The 17,617-nt window shown below is 55.0% G+C and overlaps 3 protein-coding genes across 3 annotated transcripts; all 3 read right to left on the reverse strand.

Moving 5' to 3' along the window:
• Positions 1–3,266: 3,266 nt before the first annotated feature.
• CFD (complement factor D) lies at positions 3,267–5,528 on the reverse strand. Its single transcript, XM_054585333.1, has 5 exons — positions 5,383–5,528; positions 4,735–4,891; positions 4,492–4,642; positions 4,065–4,325; positions 3,267–3,679 (listed from the first exon to the last, which is right to left on the reverse strand). Exons 1-5 carry the CDS (start codon positions 5,438–5,440, stop codon positions 3,482–3,484), a joined length of 825 nt encoding a protein of 274 aa, XP_054441308.1. The 5' UTR covers positions 5,441–5,528; the 3' UTR covers positions 3,267–3,481.
• A 2,298-nt stretch (positions 5,529–7,826) lies between these two features.
• Positions 7,827–10,170, reverse strand: LOC129080092 (neutrophil elastase). Its single transcript, XM_054585334.1, has 5 exons — positions 10,104–10,170; positions 9,535–9,691; positions 9,092–9,233; positions 8,192–8,422; positions 7,827–8,027 (listed from the first exon to the last, which is right to left on the reverse strand). Exons 1-5 carry the CDS (start codon positions 10,168–10,170, stop codon positions 7,827–7,829), a joined length of 798 nt encoding a protein of 265 aa, XP_054441309.1.
• A 3,772-nt stretch (positions 10,171–13,942) lies between these two features.
• LOC129080094 (myeloblastin-like) lies at positions 13,943–16,490 on the reverse strand. The gene is made up of 5 exons (XM_054585335.1): positions 16,424–16,490; positions 15,968–16,124; positions 15,678–15,819; positions 14,683–14,913; positions 13,943–14,113 (listed from the first exon to the last, which is right to left on the reverse strand). The coding sequence occupies exons 1-5, from the start codon at positions 16,488–16,490 to the stop codon at positions 13,943–13,945; spliced, it is 768 nt and encodes a 255-aa protein (XP_054441310.1).
• Between the last annotated feature and the right edge of the window lie 1,127 nt (positions 16,491–17,617).

Consider the following 17,617-nt stretch of genomic DNA (forward strand, 5'->3'; position numbering starts at 1 on the left):
GTCTGTCTGCCCTGCCCACCCCCAGCAGAGCTGCTCAGGCCTCGTGCCCCTGGAGTCTTGCCTCCTGCCACCAGCAGGTGCTTTCCCGGATTATGCCCCACACCCCTGCGGTAGATGCATTGGTCTGCCTGTTAAGTGGTAATTGGTTCTTATGTTTTTCTTCTGGAAGCTCAAGGGAGGCAGGCCAGGTGGGTGCCCTGCAGGAGGTAATGCTTTCACTGCTGCACAACGTTTTTTGGCCTCTCAGGATGGCAGGAGCTCAGGGAGCCCCTTTTCTGGATTGGAGCCATGTTTAAAGCCCATCAACCCATGGCCATGGACTTTTCACAGTTTCCAGTCCTGTCTGACTGGTGCGGTCTAACTGGTGCCAAGAGGCAAGTCCTGTTTACCTACACTGCCATCTTGACTGGAAGTCCCAAATGTGCACAGTTTCTTACACACAAAATTCATGAGCAACTGAGGAGAGCCTCATCGTGGAAAGCCTAAGTGTGAGATCCAGTACAACAGAAAAAGTGACCAGTTCTTAGGAGCAGGCTCGGGAGTCAGCTGTGTCCACAGAGCCCAGCTTAGGGCCAGGTACAAAGGAGGAGTTCAGTGAACTCCTTTGTGTATGAACGAACGCTTTGTGGTATAAAACCAAAACCCTCCCACAAGTTCTAACTCCCCAATCACAGTTTGCCCCAGTGGGGCAAACAACCTTTCAGACCCTTCATCTCTCGGCAGAAGGGAAGTCATGAACACCCTTTGGAGACCAGGCTTAACTCCTGGAGCCTGGTAGGTGCTGGGCCCAAATGGCCCCTCATCCAGGCAGGTAAAAGGGCACACAGGATCTTGGGGCCTCGGTTCTGCCCTTTGTCACCTCCCTGTTTTTGCCCAGAAGGAGGACAGTGAGTCTGCGGGGCAGAGCTGTGTGCTGCTCTGGGACACCCATCAATCTCTCTCTCTCTCTGACCCTCTCAGCCCAGGGCATGCCTCTGGACGCAGGCACCATGGCTCTGGGTTCGAATCCAGACTTGGCCCTGGAGCTTCCTGTGACCTCAGTAGAGTCAGGAGGGCTCTCTGAGCCTATTTCCCAATTGGTGACACGGTCATGAGTTTCTGTTCACCTAAACCTCAGCCCAGAGCAGGGTCTTGCACACATACACCCTCATGGTACACCCGAGAAGCAAAGGAAGAGCTGGCCATTAGCCAGGTCAAGGGGGACGGCACCACACGGGCCTTCCCTGGGTCTCGTGTGTCCTCTGGACTTCTGGGGAGGAGTAAGGGCGCCACCATGTGGCTGAGGCATAGAGGCTGCTTGGCAGCCTCAGCCCCTGGTGAAGGGTGTCAGGTCTGCTGGCTTTCACGCCGACCCCCACCCTGAGGTCCTCGCAACCAGGTTCACCACCTTTCAGCCTCCCTGTCACTTCCTGGCATTGCATTACTGGTGCACGTGCTTTTGGTTGCGGAGTCCTCCACCCCTGGGTCTGGCTAGCCTCTCTCTTGCAGTGTGTGCTCAAGACAGCTGGAACACAGGGAGCAGCTGAAACCCGCCTCATCTGCAGCTGAATGAACAGCTTCTCAATGGCAAATGAGGAAGAAACAGAACAAAAAAGGCTGGAGATCCATAGGGTGGCAGGAACTCTATTCAGGGGATTTGGCCTGCAAGGTCTGCACAGAGCATTTCCAGCTACACTGCCTGGAGGCTTTTGCCTCCAAACAAAGAGACTACAGCACATCACCTCGTGCACCTAGCCTCCCTGCCAGGGAGTCACTCAGGTCCTCAGGCCAGAGCCCCAGGTGTTGTAATACCTGCCCAGCTCCAACCCACTTCCTGAACTACCCTACATATAATGCCTACACAGTATGCCAGACTACTTTCTAAATAACAAAGGAGAGAATGTACATAGACGGTTGGCAGGTGAACAGCAGGCACTCCCTAGGGAGGGGGATCAGAGGGGCCACAAGCACCACTGTTTGTGTCTACCCCACCTCTATAGGGCAGTAGGAGCTCTATCCAAGGGCTTTGGCCTGCCTTCAAGGTAATCTCCAAACCAAGCAAGCGGACCGATGGGGCGGCACCACAAGCACCTGGGCTCCCCACCTGTGGCCACTCCAGTCCAGTGAGCTAGTGCCCCAAATGCCATTGGCTCCCACTGGCTTCCCAAAACTAGCCGGCACATGCAGACTATACAAAGGCTGCTTCTACATCAAGTCATTTTCTCAAGACTGTCTAATTCATGGAAACAAACATAGAAATCAAACAAAATGAAATACCAAAATATCTCAACTGAAGGAACGAGGAAAATCTCCAGAAAAAAGTAATTTGCCTGATAAAGAATTCGAAGAAGTGGTCATAAGGATGCTCGCCAAACTTGAAAAGAACTTAGGGAGAACTTCAACAGAGAGTTAGAAACTATAATAAAGAACGAAGCAGACCTTAATAATAACACACACACACACATTAGAAGGAATTAACAGCAAGTTAGCTAGCACAAAATAATGGATCAGTGGAAGACAGACTAGTGGAAATCATAACAGAAGAAAAAAATATATAAAACCCCAAACCATAAAACTCCTACAGGACATAAGCAGTAAACTTTTCCATCACTTTTATCAATATCTTTTTGGATATGTTTCCCGGGCAAGGGAAACAAAAGAAAAAAACACGGGACTACATCAAACTAAAAAGTTTTTGAACAGCAAAGGACAAACCATGAACAAAATGAAAAGACAACCTACTAAATGGAAGAAGATATTTGCAAATGACTTACCTGATAAGGAGTTAATATTTAAAATATGTAAAGAACTCATAACTCAACATCAAAAAATAATCCAATTAAAAATTTGGCAGAGGACCTGAATAATCGTTTCTCCAGAGAGGACATAGAGATGGCCAGTGGACACATAAAGATGCTCAACGTCACTAATCACCAGAGAAATGCACATCAAAACCACAATAAGATACCACCTCACACCTGTCAGAATGACATCAATAAATCAACAAACAATAAGTGTTGGCAAGAATGTGGAGAAAAGGGAACCCTTGTGCATTTTTGGTAGGATTGTAAATTTGTGTAGCTGCTATAGAAAACGGTATGGAGTTTCCTCAAATAATTGAAAATAGAGCTTCCATATGATCCAGCAATTCCACTTCTGGGTATTTATCTGAGGACATTTGCATTTCTATGTTCACTGCAGTGTTATTTACAATAGCCAAGATATGAAAACAACCTAAGTGTCCATCAGCAGACAAATGGATAAAGGAAATGTGGTACATACATACAATGGAATACTACTCGGCCATGAGAAAGAATGAAATTTATTGCAACAACATGGATGGACCTAGAGGGTATTATTTTAAGTGAAGTAAGTCAGAGAAAGACAAATACCATATGGTTTCACTTATATGTGGAATCTAAAAACAAAAACAAACGAATAAACAAATTGGAAAGGGAATAAAATAAAAATAGTGTCTGACCAGACGCAGGAGTCAATGACTTCATTGTTCCTTGTGAACCGGCCCTTCAGGTTTTCCTGAGGTGGCCACATCCCCAGCCATCACGCTGTTGATCCAGGCGGTGTAGCTCCCTATACGAGTGTAGATGCCGGGCTTCTTGGGGTCGCCACACACACGGGATCCAGAGGTGACCACGCCTTCGGCCACGCCATTGCACACCAGTGGACCCCCAGAGTCGCCCTATGTGGACAGGACTGTGAGAGGGTGGACCCCCATCCTTCTTCCCCCCCCAACCCCTCCCTTGGCGCCCTGCTGGGGCTTGACCACTGCAATTCCTGCTCCTCCCTCCAGCTCAAACCGGCTCCCTCTGCTGTCAATTGCCCCAGGCCCTGCCCACCACTGTAAGACCCACGCACCAAGGCCCTGCTTCCCCAGCCCTCAGCCTCGTCCCTTCTGTTGGCCCTGCCTGCCCCACAGTCCCACTCCTTCTGTGGGGCCCACCTGTTGGAGGACCTGCCTGTTGGCTTTGCCCTCCCCCCAGTCCCGCCCCGCCCGCCCCCCTCCCCCCACAGAGCCGTCTGTTGGCCCTGCTCCACCCCGGCCCCTCCCCTGCTCCACCCCACACCTTGCAGCTGTCCGCGTTTCGTTTGCTCTCTGCGCACATCATGCGCTCAGTGACAGTGCCGTCGTGGAACTTGCGCAGGTTGCAGGTGGCACGGTCAATCACCGGCAGGAGCAAGTACTGCAGGAGGTCGGGCTTCCGGCCGGTGTTCTTGATCATGCCCCAGCCGGCCAAGTCGCAGAGCGTGCCAGCCGTCACCTCGCGGTCCTCCTGCTGCCAGGGCAGGGGCTTCACGGCGGGGCCCAGAGTGGCATTCTCAGAGAGCTAGGGGCGGAGGGAGGCGGGTCAGGGTCGCAGGGGCGCATGCAGCAGGAGGAGCTATGGCTAGATTCGGTGGGACCCCACTGTGGGGGAGGCGGGCATCAGTGTTGGGACGCGTGGGATGGAGGGGGGCCTGCAGCAGGAGCGACTGAGGCCAGACTTGGCTGACCTGAAGCAGAAGGAGGTCGTGGTCCAAGGTTTGAAGCCGGCTGTCTGGGTGGGGCACTGCTCGAAGCACATCATACAGGCGCTTGGACGGCTCAGGCTGTGATAGCGAGTGTGCGCCCAGGAGGACCTGCACCAAGGTCTCATTGGTGGGCCTGGGTGTGGGGCAGGGTCCGCATCAGATCCACGTCCCCACCCCACCCCACCCCAGTCCCCTGCGCTGTTTCCCACCACCACCACCACTCACACATGCTCCAGGCAGTGCGCCGCACTCAGCACCCACTGCTCAGCCACCAGGAAGCCGCCGCACACGTGTGTGCCGTTCACCTGCACCGAGGCCATGTAGGGTCGGTCGTGGGCCTTGGCCTCTTTGCCGCCGAGGATCCGGCCGCGGGGCTGCGCCACTGGGGGCAGGCAGGTGGGTGTGAGGACTCCGCGGACGCTGCAGCCCAGCCCTCAGAGGCCCCCTCCACCCCCTACCCCCGCCACTCCAGCCCCGCTCAAGACCTGCAATTCCATCATTGAAGCGCCACACCCCAGGGTCACAAACTCAGACGCGTGGGAAACAATATACACTGAGCCTCACAGCTTTGATTTAAACATAAGAAAAGTGGGGCAGACCAAACCAACACTCCTGCCCGCCGCCGAGCATGCAGAGGCTGCCAGTTTCCACTGCAGAACTGCATGTTCTCACTGTGGGAAAAGCTCACATTTCAGATCCAGGTTTTGAGAATTCCTGGACTTTCAGATCCTTCCATTCATCTGGACACTGCCCCATTTCTACCCACAGAGTAGGACCGGGAGACAGTCCTGTTTGATGGAGGGGGGACCCCTGGCTGACTGCCCTGCAGGCTGGTGGCCCCTGCTGTCAGCCCAGTTCCACGTCCTTTCTCACCGCATAGGGCTGCTCCCAGAAGGATCAGAGCTGCCGGGCGCACTGAGAGGTCTGCCATGATGCTGCTGTGGCCTCAACACCGTCCTAGGCAGGGCCTGGAGTGTTCTTATGAGGGTGGAAGTTGGGGCCGCTCCAACAGTCCCTATCTGCCCAACGGGCAGTCGCCCAGATGGGTGAAGGGGAGCCCCTCTCCCCCACTTCCACCCTCCTCAGGGTGGATTATCTCCTGCTGGACTTTGCACCAGGAGGTGTGCCCCTTGCCTCTCTGTACCTGGCCCAGGGCTGACCCCAGTGTGGGGAGCAGCCCCTCAGGACGTAGGAGCAGAGCAGAGGGATGGACCCACCCCAGCCCCCCAGCCCAGCCTGACAAGTGTCCTTCCAGCACTCAAGTTTCGCAACAGCAGTTGGAGGCTAGTTTGTAAACAGCCCGCTTCCTCATTTTCTGCCCTCCCTTCATTGTCTTTCTCCTCCAGCTTGGAGAGGAAATTGGGTGGGGATGAGGGGAAGGTTACTCCATACCTTTGTCCCCATTGCTGTAGCTCTGGAGCCTGACACCCCAACAAGGAGAAGTTGAAAACGTGGTATATAGGGGCAGCTGGAAAGACTGTAATCTTCAATAAGGAAATTTAAATGGAAAGTTTAGGGTCTGCCTTCAGGAGGGGCTTGATCCAGGCACCTTGAAAAATGTCAGGTCTCTGTCTCTGGTTTCCCCCTTCCTCCTTGATGGCTTCTCTCCTCACCAGTCTCTCCTGTTGTGGCCCAGGAGCCTCAGACTCAGCTCAGTGGCTCAGTGAGCTCCTCTCCCAATTCCCTATCTCTCCAGTAAATGCCTCCAGGCTGCCTTTGTTTGGCTGAGCTTGGATCACCTGCTCCCTCTCAAACCAACCTGCCAGGGGATGGCAGGTTCTATAGAGCAGAACTTGGGTCCCATGGCCCCCTGTAAGGTGGAAATGGCGGGTCAACATCTCATGAACCTATGGGAGCAGGTGCTGGGACCAGAAGGGTAGGGTAGACCTTGGACATCCCCAATGGGAACAGTGCACAATACTTTCTCCTCCTTGTTTTTCTCCTCACAGCAGATTATTTCATACATGCAAAATAGAAAATAAATGTGATCTCTTAGATCCTAACATCTTTCCTTATTAAAATCAGAAGTTCTGAATGAAAGCCCACGGGGATATGGAGTCCAGATTATGTAAGAGTGTTCAAAATTGCAACATAATCTGGATACAATTTAGGAAGATGGGGTGGTTCAATAAATAACCCTGACCATCCCCAGACGCTGTGAGAACATGGGAAGACCACCTCGGTATAGTATGAAGTGGAAAAAGCTGGTCACATTTCTGAGCAGGTGGCACTTGGGGGAAGGCCAGATGAGGTGACAGCCTGCAGGAAGAGAGGGCAGGCAGAGGAAACAGCCAAGGCAAAGGCCCTGAGGGGACCCAGGTGACTGGATTCCAGAGGAGGAGATTTGGGACCAGGGGACAGAGGGAAAGGAGATTTATTCCGAACTCATGGCGTGTGTTGCGGGGAGGCAGGGGTGTCATTATCTGTTGTTACGACTGTCATTTATTTGCTAGCTTGGGTGATTATGTCCTCCCCCACCGTCAGACTGTAAGCTGCATGATGGCAGAGGCCATGTCTGTTGCGGTCCCCACCCATGGCCCCAGAGAGTTCCTTCCGGGGTCCAGGAAGGCAGAAGAGGGATACAAGCCGGTCACGTCCCCCTAGGACAGCAACTTCCAACAGGGCTGGGAGATGCCTTAGGAATCATCTGTTTTGCTTCTTCCCCCTTGTCAGAGCAAAAGGCTGGAGAGGTGGGCGAGGGCTTGTCTCTGTCGCCGAGCGAGACCCCATCCCCTGGTTGTACCCTTCCTAGGCGACAACTCACTCCTCCCCACAGGGAAACAGAGGTTCAGAGACAGAGACCACGTAGTCAAAAGTCAGAGCTGGGACTCAGACCCAGGCTCCCGAGAACAGCTTCACCTCTTCGCACCTCCACTTTCTCATCTGTAAAACTTGGCACTGATGGGACCTGCCTCAAGGGCTGGAGAGAGTTCCAGATGAGCCAACGCTAGCAAAGACTGAGAATGATTCTTGCACCTGGTCAGCACTCGGCAAACACCTGCTATACTGCTCTGTGTCATCACGTGAAAATGGGGTTTACAGGAGGGAAACCAGAAATGGCAACTGGCATCCTTTTATGGCAGGTGGGGAGGAACCTTTTACTCCAATGCCCTGATTTTGCTGCCACCTGGTGGCAGCATACTGGTGAGCCGTCCAAGACACTCTCCTGACTACATTCTGTCTCCAATTGCACAGCCAACAAACCCAGATACTTTCTGTAAAACAGAGAGGGTTTTATTGTGCCAGATGCTGCATAATGCACCATGGGATGGGCCTGGTCAGGGGCAGGTAACATGGAGGTGATGGGGCAGCCCTTTCTAGCGCGTCCTACTTGCAGGGTCCCTGGGGTGGAGTTGAGGGTGGTCATCTTGGCGGAGGATGATGGAGTTGATCCAGTTTGCGAATTGTGCCACGGGAGCAAAGGCATCTGGGTAGTAGCCAGAGCCACAGCCTCCCCGGATGAAGGAGTCGATCCCATGGACCAGTCCTTTGCAGACCAGGGGCCCACCGGAGTCCCCCTGTGTGCAGAGCCAGGTGAGGTTAGGAGGCTATCATTCCAGGGCCCTCCATCCGCCTCCTTTCAGGGTTGTGAAGTCCTCCCTGGAGTCTGGCTTGCAGTCCTAGTTGCTGCAGCCCAGGTGGGAGTGGGGAAGGGGCTGAGAGCGGGGTCACAGATACTTACAAAGCAGATGCCGGCCCGCCGGCGCTGCACCAGTGTACACACGTTGGTGGGGCGGCAGAGAAATGACACCACGGTCACTCTGAGCTGCTGCAGGATGCTGGGTTGTGGCCGGTTCGTGCCCAGCCTGCCCCACCCTATGGCCATGCACTGTGTCCCTCTGCCCACACCTTCGTTCTGCTTAGGCAGCCTGGCCACCTGCACGTTGGCGTTGATGGTGGCTGACCCATTGAGCTGCAGTAGACAGAACAGGGCGCCGAAGAGTCACACAAGGCTTTCCCCTCTCCAGGTCTGTTTCCCCGTCTGAGGCTCCCGGGTGGTTCTGGGATTTTATGGAGTACTATGCCCACCCTGCAAGACTTTCCCCATTCTGAGCCTCAGTTTCCCCATCTGTGAAGTAGGGTGACCCTGGACATGCCTTGAGTGTAGTAAACAGCAGGAACTCAATACACCAAGCTATGGGCAACACCAATGACAACAAAACCCTTGTTCTAGGACATTGCAAAGAATAATCATAACTCCGCAAGCAGCAGGGAAGGGAAGGTTTCTCCCTCTAGTCCCCCACTCATCTGAATGTGGGGAAATTTGCCCCCTTTCATAAAGGCGGGGACTGTCCCTGCCCTTGGCCACAGGGTACAAATAATCACAACAATCTGTTGATGGACAACTGTTCAGATCTCTCTGCATCCTCTTGTTCACATGTTCAACAGCCCTGCCAGGTGGGGCTTCCTTCCCCAGTTTACATAGGGGGAGACTGAGGCACAGAGATGACCTACCCGCTTAGAGCCAGATGTGACCCCCAGTCTGTAGCCTCCCCAAGCCTCAGGCCCCTAGGCCTTTGCGCCCGCTCGGGCATCCCGCCCCACCCCAGGGCGTCCCTTCTCTGCCCAGCGAGCCCCATACCTTCAGAATCACGATGTCGTTCTGCAACGTGTCACGGTTGAAGCCATTTTGAAAGACTTGCTGGATGCTGAACACCTGCCGGGAGCGTTCAGGCCTCCTCAGGTTGTGTGCCCCTAGCACCGCCTGCACCGTCCGGTAGTCCCTGTGACAAAGTGGGTCCAGGTGATTCGCGGTGCCTCTGGGGCTTGAGGGCGGCGGAGAGACCCCAGAGCTCAGCTGAGCCTAGCCCCATGCCCATGAGATGCCGCGCCACCCGGGACAGAGCCTTGGGCCCCTTGGCTGAATGCCCCCAACTGGGGCTGGGTGGAGAAGAGGCATTAATGGGGGCTCCCTGGAGAAGCCCAGGCCATGGTCCCACTCCCCACCCCCAACCCCCCACACGATTTTGATAGGCATGGAAACGGAAGACCTGAAGAGGGAAGGTGTGCTCAGGAGTCACTCACATGTCATTCACACAGTGAGCTGCTGACATGACAAAGTTCCGGGCCACTAGGGTGCCTCCACAGAAGTGGTTTCCATGCCGCTGTAGGGACACCATGAAGGGCCATGCGTGCGGCCTGGCCCGCCGGCCACCCACGATCTCAGAGGCCAGCACAGGGCCTGGGGACATTCAGGGGTGAGGTTGGTGAGTGCCGCGGAGGAGCCCCACCCCATCGGGCCAGTTGGCCCTGAAACCCCCACCATGGGTCAGGGCCCTTACATGCTTTTTGCCAGCTGAGGTGCAGAAAGGAAAGGGGGGCTGCCCAGGCCCCCCGCCAGAGCACAGCTATATCTGGACTTAATTTGGCTTCGGAGGTCCCAGAGCATGCCCAATGACCCCACCTCCAGGGTTCAAACTGGGTCCTGGGCTCGTCACCACTCTGAACCTCAGTCTCCTCCTCTGAAAGTGGGTCTGCCTATCCCTGCTGCCCCTCCATGAGGACAAGGGGGCCACTTGGCTCAAGAGCACATTCAAGAGGCAGGAACGGATTCTCAGGGACAGATTAATAGAGAGACATGCGGGGCCACTCACCACCCAGTAGCAGGGTCAGCAGGATGGAGGCAAGGGCAGGGCCGGAGGGTCTGCAGCTTTGGGTCATGGTTAGGTGGGGGCTCGGGTGTCTCTGTGCCCTGTGCTCACCTGGCCTTCTTATAGCCTGAAGCCTGGGGACGGTTGTATTGCCCCACGGAGAGGCCAGGTGTCCCCACTTCCTTCCTCCACCCCTAGGAATGGATGAGGGTGGCGGTGGGAAGAACAGCGTGCAGTGGGCGGGCCGAGGGTGCTGGTGTGTGCTAGAGGCCTGGGTTGGCTCCAGATAAAATTCAGGGCACAAATTTGAAAGTCAGAGAAACAATATTTTTTCTTTTTAGTTAAATGTATTGCGGTGACATTGGTTAATAAAATTATATGTTTCAAGTGTACAATTCTATGCTACAGTCTCTGTATATTGCATTGCGTGCCCACCGCCCAAAGTCAGACCTTCCCCTGTCACCATATATTTGACCCCCTTTATTCTTTAACCTCCACTCCCCTTCCCTCTGGTAACCACCATACTGATGTCTGTGTCTATGATTTTTTGTTTGAGCATTTTTTTAGTATAACTGTATCCCAAATATTGTACTTATCCACAAAGTTAGTCATTGTTTATCTAACATTCAAATTTAACTGGGGGTCCTGCTAAATCTGGCAGCCCTAGGCCCGAAGAACGCCAGCGGGGTCCCCCACATGCCTTAGTTTACCCAGGGTACTATAGTAATGACAGTGTACCAGAGCTGTTCTGACAGTTTACGGGAGCGGTGAGAGGCTGCTGGGTCCTCATTTGATTTTTTTTTAAATGCTCACCCCAGGACATACTTATTGATATTTTGGAGAGAGAGGAGGAGGAGAGAGAGAGAGAAATTGATGTGAGAGAAATTTCGATCAGTTGCCTCTTGTACTTGCCCCAACTGGGGATTGAACCCTCAACCTTTTGGCGTATGCGATGATGCCAAACCAACTGAGACACCAGGACAAGGCTGGGCTTCCATTTGAGATGAGGAAAAGTGAGGCACAATGAGGCCTCCCTCATGAGTTCCTACCTGGTGACATGGTGAGAAAGCAGGGATTTGAACTCAGGTCCCACAATTCACAGCTGGATGGTGATTTGTTGCTCATCTCCCTGAGTCTTGGGTCTCCCGCTCCAGGTCTGGCCTCCCAATGTCCCTTTTGTTGTTGCTCACAATGGGGAACTCATTCCTACCTAGGACCTCATGAGTCTCTGGTCACCAGCAAAGGTTCTGGGGAAGAACTCCTCCCACTCCCCCACCGCCTTGAGCTTTGCAGAGCCCCTCTCTGGCCTGGGAAAGGAATCCTGCCCAGACTTGGGGGCCGGACCATGGATGTCCACTGAAGTTTCTGCCTGGAGCTGTGGAAGAACTCAGACCAATACAACGGAGGGTGGCCCCCCAGGGCCCAGCCCATACTCTATGGCCCTGTTCCTCTTCCCCCTTCCCCCAAAATGCTCCAGCTGCAACGACTGTAGCCAAGACTGTCGCAAGAAGCAACGTTTTCCTGACCTGGAGCAGGGTTCTGGGGAAGGAACCAACGGATCCATCTGCGGGAACGAGTGGTGGGGGTCCTGAGGGCACCCAGAGCTGGGGCTGGAGTCCTGTTTGTCCCTGGGCTCCCCTCCACATGTGGCCACAGGCGAGCAAACCCCCACGCTTCATCATTTAGGATGATGGCTCTGCTCTTCCAGAACCTGGCACATGGCAGGCGCTCAGTGTCCGCCCTTCATCTCTCCCGCCATCAGATGCGCACCTGCTCCCTACTTGGCAGGGTCCCCACCCCATTGCATTAAATTTACCATAGAGCACTTAGTAAGCACCTACTGCATAGACAGCCCTATTTCCAGTCTGGGGATGGGAGAGAGAGGAGGAAGCCATGTCTTGCGGGGAGTGTGGCTCAGGCAGGAAGACTCCATTTAACCAAAGCAGCATTTACTGAGCACCACCTGTATACTATGTTTACACATCTCATGGTGGCTAAACATATCATACCCAGGGTTCATATCCTGGCTTGGCCACTTGCCCTCTACATAACTTCAGACCACTGACTTAACCCATCTATGCCTCAGTTTCCTTGTCTGTAAAAGGGAGGTTATAATAGTCTCCATTGCATAGGATTGTCCCAAGGACAGAATGAATTTGTAAAGTTTTTAGATTAGAAAATGATGTCCCGGAGGGCTTGTTAACCATGAAGCACCTCCAGGAGGGCAGGGTGGTGACTGCCTGGCGGGTATAGGCTGGGAGGCAAACGCCAGGCTTATAATTTGCAATCAGAGTGCGGGTCACCCTGGCGATATCAAGTTATGAGTCTTCCAAGTAAGACGTTTGCACTTTATAGACCTGAGTTACACCCCAGGGAGAAAACAATGAGTTGAGTATCTTGTCCCACTGCTGGAGGCCAGGGGACCCCTGGGCTGCAGAGAGTGGTCCCCAGCAGCTGGGTGCCCCTCCCTGGGGCTTCCCCGGGAACCCCTCGCCCCCTGAGGCTCCCAAATTGCTGATCATCCTGCTTGTTATTCCCATGAGTTTGTCATTTCCTGAACCTACCCAGTGTCCCCCAGTCCCCGTCCTCAGCCCCCACTCTTGGGTCTGACCTCTGCTGTGCAGAACTTCTGACTCATCTTTCACACACAAGCCCACAGAAAACAGACAACATCCCTGCCTGTGTTCGTTGTGTCTTTCTGTTCCCTGCATTCCCTCTAGCAAACCTTTTTTCACCCCTGATGCTGAAGGGTTTTTATAGAAACCGCGCGCTCACCTCGAACCCTTGAGAAATGCAGGGAACCCCCAGCATGCCCCTGACACTTGTCAGCGCACATTTCCCAGGATTCAGCCATGTCCCCTGTCCCAGGACTCGGTACTCGTTTGTTCCTGGTAACACTTCCCCTGGGGTGAGGTATCAAAGAGATGCAAATGGGGGCAGGCCTGAGAGTTCTCTTGGTTGAATTTGTACACTGGCAGTAGGTGCTGGCAGAACAAATCAATTAGGAAAGTGCTGCCTTCCAGCTCTGGCATGTCCCGTGAGCAGTTGGGCCCTCTCTCTGAGCCTCATTCCCATGGCTACTCACCCGCTGGCCAATGACCTCTCCCTCCTCCCGGCCTCAGGCCTTTCCACAAAGCACGCCCCAGTTCATGTCTGTGGGCCTGCACGCTCCAGCCCTACGACATCCCTGAAGTTTCCTGCTCTATCCCCAGCTGCCTCCAATCCAGCCACACCGCACGCTTTCCTGTTCCTCTGCACTTGACGTGCTTCTTCTTGGGGCTCTTCTCCTCATGTTCCTGGTCGGGCATTGCGCCTCCTCCAGGAAACTTCCCTAATAGCCATTCTGCCTGTCCCTGACTGGGCCAAGAGCCCCACAGGCCCTGGGCACTCTGTGTTATGACAGCCTGGTCCTCCAGAAGGCCCTGAACTGGAGACACAGAGCCGGACACAATACCCTCATCCCTGAGGGCCAGGGCGGGGGCTCCTTGATCAGTTCTGGGAAGTATCTGCAGTGGCTCCCTTTCCCAGGTGAGGAAACTGAGACCCAGAGATGGGCATCAACTTGCCCAAGGCCACACTGGCAGGGCTGGATTAGAACCCACAACTACAAGTATCGGGGGAACGGAACCTATTGCGACCTGGGCCTTCTAGCAGCTTCCAGGCTTCTGCTCCAAATCCCCATCCAGAGTCTGGGGTCTGGGGACTTGGATGCCGGGGACCCGTGGCTAGTCTCCCCCATTTCCCCCCATATGGAAAGGACAGACAGGAGCCAAAGGAGGGTTTCAATTTTTATTGATGTCACTGTGAGGCCCGGCACAGCCCCCCGCCCCCCACAGAGCAGCTCAGGGGCTGCCCTCCTCCCCTGCGCTTCTCAGCACAGACTGAATCCAGTCCACGTAGAGGGCCACACGAGCGAAGAAGTCAGGGTACTGCTGGGTGGCACACTCCCGGATCAGGAAGGAGTCCACGGCCTGGAGGATACCATTGCAGATCAACGGGCCACCAGAGTCTCCCTGGGAAGAGTGGGGACAGGTTGGTCGGTCACCCAGGATGTGGCTATGTCAGGAAAAGTGTAGCTAGTAGCAGCCTAATGCTTTTTTCGTGGTAAAACGTCTACAGTCTGACACATGGACATGTGGGCAACAGAGGGAGATGAGGCCACTCAGAAGGAAAGGGGGCACTTATTGGCCTCCTGCCCTATACCTGGACCCCTGGAACGAGGCTGGGCTGGTCACCCACTTCCCCAGGGTCCAAGAGGGAGCCCCGGGGTAGGGAAATTTCTAGACCCATGAAGACCACCAAGTATGACATGAGCGCCCCCTCTGTGCCTGTGGGAGTTGAGGTTGTTCCAGGCATCATCTGCTGAACCCTCATGATGGGCGTGCTTCTCTTCCAGATGGGGAGACCGAGGCACAGCCTGCAGCCGCTCAGTGAGAAGGAGGTGGATTTGAATTGCAGCCGCCCCCCCTACCATGGACAGTTCGTGAAGCCCTCTCTGCTCCAGAGCAGCCCCAGCCTCTCAGGTGATCCTTCCTGTCATGCAAACTTGGTTCAGGACCCTGGGATCCAGGGGTGTACATACAAAGCAGATGCCAGCTTTTTGACGGGGCACAAAGGTGCACACATTGTGTGGCCGACACAGGAAGGTGACCACGGTGACGTTCAGCTCCCGCAGAGTGTGAGGCATTGGTGCACGGGTGCCCAGGCGGCCCCAGCCCATGGCCAAGCACTGGGTGCCGTGGGGCAGCTGCTGGTCCTGCTGCGGGAGCGGGGCAACTGCAACTTGAGCGTTGAGCCTGGCGGGGCGGTCCAGCTGGGGCAAAGCGAGGGCATGTAGGCAGTGAGCACCTGTCTCCAGACCCCACAGCCACCCCCTTCTCACTTTTACTCATGTCCTGACCACCCTAAAGGGCCTCCTCTGGGCCTTCGCACATGCTGTTTCCTTCTGCCCGACCCCCTCCCTCTCACTGTCCGGTTCCACCACAGGGGTCGCCTCCTCCAGGGAACCTGCTCTGATTGACCCTCCAAACCCCACCAGAGCTCAAGTTTTACGTTCTCTGACCACGGACCTCCCCTTTGTAGCATTTGTCACTGTGGCATTTATTTGCTTACAAAGCACTTTTTGAGTGCCAACTGTATGCTTGGTCCTCTGCTAAAGCCCTGGGGATACTACCTCCGCCCTCAGGGAGCTGATCATTCTGGAGGCTGGAGAAGCCAGGAGGAGGAAAACAGACGTGTAGCCAAGGAAAATGCTAAGATGGTGAACCGTAAACTGGGAGGGGTGGCTGCCTTTCCACTAGGGTGAGGGGGGCTCTTGCTGAGGCAAGGGTGGTGCTGAAGTTGGGGGTGAAGGTGTTGGGTGGATGGGCACCCGGTGGGGGGCACAGCCAGGGCACAGGCACACAGGCATGGAGGTGAGTGGGGCAGCCATTTGTGTTACTACTGTCTGACCAGCTCTCTCCTCATCAGGCTATGTCCCAGCATGTGCAGGGACCTGGCATGCAGTAGGTGCTCAGTACATGTTTGCTGAAAATGAATGAAGGGGTCCTACAGGCCCTGTGGGCCCTGCTTACCCACCTGCAGGAGAAGGATGTCATTGAGCTTCTGATCTGGGTCATAATTGTTGGAAAACTGACGAGTGATGTTCAACCTCTGTTGGCTGGACTCGGAGGCCCGCAGGTTGTGGGCCCCGAGCACTGCATTCACCAGGGCCAGGGGCCTGAGGGGTCAGCGCAGGGTGCTCATTGCTTGGTCCCTTATGGGCATCCCGTGGCCCAGAGTTCAGCTCCCTTGGTGGCAGCCCCCTCGGACCCAGGGCAGGCCCTCCTCCCCCTTCAGGCCCAGGGCAGGCCCACCTGGATACTCACATGTTCTCCAGGCAGTGAGCAGCAGTCAGCACGAACCTCGGGTGGATCAAGGTGCCCCCGCAGAAGTGTTGGTCCCTTAACTGCAGTGACACCACGTAGGGCCGGGAGTGAGGCTTGGCTTCCCGCCCACCAACAATCTCTGAAGCCCATGCTGCACCTGAGAATGAGAGGCATCGGTCATCAGTGGCAGTCACCTGCCTCTGCTGCACCCACCCCCACCCACCTCCCTGGGAGAGAAGCCATGGGCTTTGCCCATTTTACAGATGGAGAAACTGAGTTGAATGTCCCAGAGCTCCCCCTCGCTCCCCTTCAGCGTGAGCACAGGGTGGGTCCCGCCCTGTGCTTCAGTCTCCCTCTCTGAGCAGTGAGGGCGTTGGGCTGGCCATTGTTGGTAGATATTCCCCAGAATGAGCAGGGCCTGGATAGGTGGGTGGAGGAACGTGTGGCCTCACTCACTGCCCAGCAGCGTGGCCAGCAGGATGAGGGCCAGGACAGGGCCAGAGTGCTGGTGGCCGAGGGTCATGGCTGAGTGGGAGCTCCGGGTCCCCTCGCCTGCCCACCACCTCTTATAGCCCAATGCCCAGAGGCCGTTGGAGTTTCCCCACGCCAGGAATGGGCGTCCTCACTTCCTCCTTTCAACTTGGGGGCCGCAGAGAGTTGAGGGTGTTGAACCGCATTCCAGGAAGACAGGGAACATTAGGCTCAGGGTCCCACCTCTCCCGCAAGTGTGAGAAGCTGCCTCCGGCCCACCCTACACCCGGGTCCCTTGGACAAGGTGTAGCATGACACAGCCCTCAGAAGGGCACACACTGCTCTTTATGATTCTCCCCGTGGGGTCCCTATGACCTGAGCAAAGTGGACTGTGGCCAGTGCTGGGGTGAGCCTCAGTCATAGGGGCAGGAAAGGACAGGAAAAAGTAGTGGGGGCCACAGAGCCATGTGCCCTCCTGAGACCCATAACAATTCATTGTTCTTACCCAGGTCATTGTTCCCGCAGGGGACAATGTCTGGGGACATCTGTGGTTGTCAGGAGTGGAGATGCTCCTGGTTTTGAGTGTGTGGGGCAAGGGACATCGTCAATGCCCCACAATACCCAGGATGGCTCCCACTAGGGATGATCTTCTCCCTCCACCCCTAGTAGAAACAGCAGAGAAACCCTAGTTAATTAATTGGGGAAAATCTGACTTCATTTGCTGCTCACAGTAGAAACTAGAATTAATCCCAATGGTCGGATGGTATAAACCAGGTGGACCCAGCGCCTGTGAGTCCCCTCCCCACTCTGGCCCCCTCAGGCTGTGTGTTTAAATGTGTGCAGCCTCCCAGGACCTCAGTAGTCAGATGGCTAGTGAACATGGAGTCTCCTGGGGCCCCTGGAATCCACTGACCCAGGCGGTTAAAGGAATGAGGTGCTAACACTCGCTACAACATGGATAAACCCTGAAAACACAATGCTCTCAGTGAGAGAAGCCAGACACAAAAGGACCAATACTGTGTGATTCATTTATGTGAAATGTCCAGAACAAGCCACTCTAGAGACAGGAAAGGGGTTAATGGTTGTCAGGGGCTGGGGGCTGGGGGTGGAGGTTGGGGAGGTGACGGCTGATGGGCATGGGGGTTTCTTTTTTGGGTGATGAAATGTTCTGGAACTATA

Source organism: Pteronotus mesoamericanus, unplaced genomic scaffold (genome assembly GCF_021234165.1).
Source record: "Pteronotus mesoamericanus isolate MK-2021 breed Mesoamerican mustached bat unplaced genomic scaffold, CSHL_Meso_final contig_835, whole genome shotgun sequence".
NCBI classification, from domain to species: domain Eukaryota; kingdom Metazoa; phylum Chordata; class Mammalia; order Chiroptera; family Mormoopidae; genus Pteronotus; species Pteronotus mesoamericanus.